The 5332-nt window shown below is 45.0% G+C and overlaps 1 protein-coding gene across 4 annotated transcripts in view; it reads right to left on the bottom strand.

Moving 5' to 3' along the window:
* Positions 1-6: 6 nt before the first annotated feature.
* arpp21 (cAMP-regulated phosphoprotein, 21) overlaps positions 7-5332 on the bottom strand; it is a 6208-nt gene continuing 882 nt past the window's right edge. Inside the window, exons 5-19 of one of the 4 annotated variants that reach the window (XM_035681110.1) lie at positions 5127-5238; positions 4802-4940; positions 4247-4384; positions 4040-4139; positions 3825-3920; positions 3695-3732; positions 3548-3604; positions 3049-3239; positions 2382-2522; positions 2154-2272; positions 1967-2041; positions 1709-1855; positions 1369-1471; positions 406-512; positions 7-269 (exon numbers count right to left, since the gene is read on the bottom strand). In XM_035681110.1, the coding sequence (XP_035537003.1) occupies positions 108-269; positions 406-512; positions 1369-1471; positions 1709-1855; positions 1967-2041; positions 2154-2272; positions 2382-2522; positions 3049-3239; positions 3548-3604; positions 3695-3732; positions 3825-3920; positions 4040-4139; positions 4247-4384; positions 4802-4940; positions 5127-5238 (1725 nt within the window). In that variant the 3' untranslated portion in view covers positions 7-107. The remainder of the gene's footprint in view (positions 270-405; positions 513-1368; positions 1472-1708; positions 1856-1966; positions 2042-2153; positions 2273-2381; positions 2523-3048; positions 3240-3547; positions 3605-3694; positions 3733-3824; positions 3921-4039; positions 4140-4246; positions 4385-4801; positions 4941-5126; positions 5239-5332) is intronic. The other 3 variants (XM_035681111.1, XM_035681112.1, XM_035681113.1) reach the window with 3 other exon arrangements.

Raw genomic sequence — 5332 nt, 5'->3', positions numbered from 1 at the left:
GGGGGTGAAGGAGTGTGAAAAAAGGTGTTTGTGTTGAGTATGTGTGTGTATGCATGTGAGTTCACGCAGGAACTAAAGTTATCATCACTCCATCCGCCGAGGCGTCATCAGTACTGTGCGCTCCAGGCCGGGGCACTGAGGTTGGTGCAGCTGGGAGGATGGCAGCTGCCGTGGTGGGAGGGTGGGGGCACCACGCAGCAGTAACCTGCCTCCCCACCTACCGCGGTCACAACTTTACTTTGGGGATAGGACACTGAAACACCTCCCTGCTGAGAGAAAGAGAAAGTAAAGTTGGAACAGAGAATTTGCCACCACAAGCACTTTCTGAACTGCTAAACGCTTCTTTTGGGGGCTGAGCTGTTGGAAGCTGACGCAAAACGAGACCTTTGGGTGCTCTGTGTTTACCTGAACCATGCTACGCTGATGAGAGGCCATTGGTGAGTAGGTTCCCAGCACAGCCTGGGCCTGGGTGTGTGAAGACTGCTGCACGGCCACAGCAGGGACGTAACCTGCTGCAAACACACACGTATACGCAAGATTATTAAGAGTATATTTTATCAACGCAGTTTGTTTAGTAAGAGGTTAGAAGAGGAAATAAGCCACAGGAGAGTTTTACTAATGAGGAGGGGAACAATGTGAAGCTTAGATACAGCATGAACAAACCACTCTGAAAATAAAGAGGGCGAATCTTCCACAAATTCTTTATTTATTGTTGTTGATAAATAAAATGTGTCCACCAAAACAACACATTTACACATTTATTGTGCCTTGACTGTGTAGCTTGTTCTTACATTTAGTAAATGTTATATTGTGACATGGATTTAAATTTACAGTCATTGCTGTGATCTCTATTTGACACTAATTCACTATTTTCTGGCTGACTTTAAAATCATATATAATTTATATAGTAGTAATGGTGGATTTGTGATTCATTTTAATTTATCAACTCAGTGTTTACGCTTCAATCTTTATTGGCAACATTTAATAATAACAGCAACAAAAACACTGCTCGGGAAATACACTCACATTTTTCCATCATTCATGCAGGAGTCGTTTGTATTTCTGTTCCGATGTCGTTGTTTTGAGTCTTGTATAATTAAATACATTATTTATAGTTTATTTTGTGAACTGATGCCTAGAAGGTGTTGACTGACTGACTGTCTGATGCATTTGCTCATTAAGATACACTACGTGAAATGTGTCTGCTCGGTGTTTTGCGTTGAACAGAAGCAGCAGGAAAAGAGACCGGTTCACTGTGAGACCCTCAGACTACATCTCTGACAGTGTAACGGCCCCCTCCTCTACTGCCACAGTCTGTGCCCCCCCCCGCACAACACACACACACACACATATACAGGTGGGACGTACCTGCTGGTTGCACTGCTTGGCTGTGGACGTGCTGGCTAGGGGAGACAGGCCTGCATTGGTGTTGAGCTGAGGTAGGGTACTGGCCGTAGTAATACATAGGCACCTGAAGGAAAATAATATGAAAGATAGTAGCTTTTTTTTTTTTTTTTTACTGTTATTACCTTAAATTTGTCCTTTAAATGGCAAAATCAATGTCCAACTAAATAAACATAATTTAGGATAATCAATGCAGAATTTATACTTTTTTTTCTTTAAACATATTTAAGACATCTTACAAAACAAACAAACGATTGTTTCATGTACAAAGACATGAAAGATTGATGCACACGTGTGTCCGTACCTGAGGTGAGGGCTGGCAGTAGCTGGGGGGGTTGGGAGGGGGAGGAGGAGCTGCATAGATGTAACCCTGATTGGGAGGGTAGAGGGGAGGGGCTTCACCCGTCGACTGACAGCTCACATGAACCAACTGCGAGGAGAGATCTTCAATCTGTAGGTCACGAGAAAAAGGAGGTCAACACACACACGGACGCCTCTAAACACACGCTTACCGCAAACACACGTATGTGCAGCAGTTATCAGACAGTACAGCGATACATACTGTGGAGTATGGCTGTGAGGGAGTGACAGGCAACATCTGTGGAGCTGTGTAAGAGACAGGTGAGTACTGAAGCACCTGAGAGAGACACACATATGGAGACAGAGATAAAGACACAAACGGAGACTTGTATGTATGTCAGGCTGAACACATCTTGCATGTCGAACACTTCCTGCTGTGTGTGCGCTACCTGCTGCTGTTGGTGCTGAGAGGGAGAGCCCTGCAGCTGAGTCTGGCTCCTGATTGGCTGCTGACTGTCTGGAGGGTTGTACACAGCAGGGGTCCCATCGGGGTTCAGGAAAGGCTGCCCTAAGAGGGCAAAGGGTTGAGTGTGACAAATGAGTATGTGTTGTGTATGTACGTATACATGTATAATATCTTTATGGTGTGTGTGTGTGTGTGTGTGTGTGTCATGTACCAGTATGTGGGTTCACTAAAATGCTTCCCGGCGGGATCCCATTCTCCATGATGTAGGCAGAGTTAGGAGCCGGCTCATCTATGATGGGAGGAGAAGAGGGGCGGGGACAAGTGGATGGCAGTCTGAAAAGAGAGATGGAGCCTGAGAATAGAGAATGAAAGGTGGAGGAAGGAGTGGAGATGTGATAATAAAGAGTGAGAGTGGAAGTGGAGAGGAGAGACGAGAGCTTTAGTATCACAGCACATAACACATTCTCATTTCAACATCTTAATGTGACAATTAAAACAACACGCTCCATCCCTGCCTGAAACATACTGTGTGCAGCCCCTCAGCCCGGCTCCACACTGACGTATTTTTCTTCCTGAACATGTGAAGACGACTGGAGGTGTTGTGTGAAAATTTACAGCGATGGTGTGAAGATTCGTGCAGTGAGTTAAATTTTCGCACCAGAAGAACTTGCGCTGCTTTTTGTTAATTAGATGCTACATAATTTATAAACAGTGATTTTCCCAAGTGTGGTGTGCTGATGAAATCTGCAAATAAGTTTGCTTGCACACAGGTTCAGAGCAGTGAACTGTCTCACCCCTCAGTGACTGAATTTACACCTTAAAGGCGAGACATAAAAATCACTAAATGTTATCGTAACGCAAGGTTTAAAAAGACACACCTGAACCGCGTGCGTCCCAGCTGTGGTTGGCAGGTTGGCGGGGTTTCGGGGTGGGACTTGTCCATTGGTAGGAGGAATCAGAGTCTGTGCTGCTCCACGGCTGGGGGTCGTTGCCATAGCGATAGTCAGTCTCGGTGCTACTCTGCCTGCTGCTGCCTGTCCAGCTGGAGCCTGAGCTGTCACGGCTACCCCTGTGAGGCACATCCAGAATTATCCTACAACCTTATTACTGCATGAGAGGCATACCGTTTATGTGAATGGGGGACAAATGTGGCTCGCACACCTGCTAATATGCCACACATAATGAAGGGCTGATGGGTTTATGCTACATGCACTGATGTAAATGATCTTATATTCCTTCAGTTAGTTTCATTTGGATTGCACAAGATTTTAGAGAATCCTAAACCCTCGTACAAAAAACGCTAAACAAATCTAGGTCCTTTTTCTGCCGCTGAAAAGCTGAGATGATAAATGACTACGCATCTGTGCAGAGCTCTACCTGAAGAGCTGCCTTCTCCTCTGGGTCTCAGCATATGGATTGTACTCCTCCACAGCCCTGCACACACACAGACATATATTAATGTTCTCATCTAAATATAATAAGCTGAAAAGGTACATGGAGAGGATATACTGCAGGCAAGGTTACCTGGTTTCTGTATGGGCACTCTCCTGGGTGCATGGTGGCTGTAAAAGTGCAGTGGAGAAATTAGTGAGTCTCCTATCTGTCTCTATGTCATATTTGCCTGTCTGTCTTCCTCTCTCTCCGCCTGTCTCACCTCTTGGTTGAAGATTCGATCTCGTACTCGTTGGTACTCCTCTTCTCTCTCCTCCATTGACTTGCTTTGCTTCTCTCGTAAGGGATGAAGTCGGGTCTGTAGAGACAGAGAGAGAAACAAGAACAGGTTACAATGCTGATTGGATACGATCAATGTCAATTATAGAGGATATTCCACAGAGACAGGCAGCTACAGAAGAAAGAGGACAGACAGACCTGGTCATCTGAGCTGTTGTCTCTCTTCAAAATGATTTTCCACCGGTGGATCTCTTCTGTCTTGTCCTTATGCACCTCATCCAGGAAACGCTGCTCCGGTCTAACAGACAAAAGAGTAACAACCACATGTCACTTCAGAATGAAAGTTAAAAGGCAAGGATTTACACACACATACTCACAAATGATGTACGCATTGTGTGTGCTTACATGCGTGTGCCACTGGTCCTGTTGATGATGACAGACTTGCCTGTCTGGTCTACATTGTGCTCCATGCCAAAGTAGGCCGCCACCCGATGGACCAGCATACGGTGGTAGGACGACATGTGAGGGAACTTCTTAAAGGAACTGAGAGAGAAATGTGTGGGAAGACAGAAGCAGGATGAAAAAGTGAGTGAATGGGGAAAACAGGGATGGAAATAAAACAAATATAGAACAAGGGAGCGGCAAAAAAAATGGGAGGAAGATGGAAGGAGGTAGATAGAGATTGGTTGTAAGTGCAATTTTATCCCTGGTGGCTCAAACACACCCACACTAACATAACTGATTCAATATATCGATCGATACAGTGAATACGCCGCGTGGACAGAATTATAATATATGAGCTGAAAACATATCTTAAATTAACATAAAGCCATATTCAGTCTTTAATAGGATTTAGCATGCATACAAGTTTCATTTCAGCACATTTAAACGGGCAGATAGCTCAATGAGGACCCAAGGTTATGTACTCTCCTTCACACACACACACACACACACACACACCTATCGCTGGTGATGAAGTCGATCATGTCCTGCTCCAGTTTAAGCAGCATCATGCGGTCTCTGGGGTTGCTGTTGAGGGTGTCGACGATAAACTGGTGCAGGTCTATGCCGGTGGAGTCGGTGTACTCCACGCTGGACTCTGAGAGCGACACAGGCAGGCAGGATGCATTAGGAGACAATAAAAATAAAAACACAAACAGCACACTGCAATATTAAACACCCGGGAGAACTCCATCTAAATAGTGGTACTGAATCCCATTTTATTACATTTTATTTGCCTTCTCTTGTCTCTCTTTTATGAGATATCAATCATACACACACACACCTTTGGACAGTGAATGTTTCTTTGGATCTGTGCTCTTCTCCTGTTCTTCCTCCTTACAGGAAGTTATCTCGTTGTCATGGCAGCTAGATGAGATGTTTGCATCCGGAGATGCCTGAGAGGGAAGAAAATAAAGAGTAATTTGAGAGTAGTGAGGACGGTGATGAGGAGGCGGTAGATGATGATCTGGGTGTGTGTGAGTGTGTGTG

Source organism: Morone saxatilis, unplaced genomic scaffold (genome assembly GCF_004916995.1).
Source record: "Morone saxatilis isolate NCDOM2014 unplaced genomic scaffold, NCSU_SB_2.0 Contig9, whole genome shotgun sequence".
In the NCBI taxonomy this organism is placed as follows: Eukaryota; Metazoa; Chordata; class Actinopteri; family Moronidae; genus Morone; species Morone saxatilis.
The sequence above is the reverse complement of the archived record's forward strand: the minus strand, read 5'-3'. Positions and strand labels throughout refer to the sequence as shown.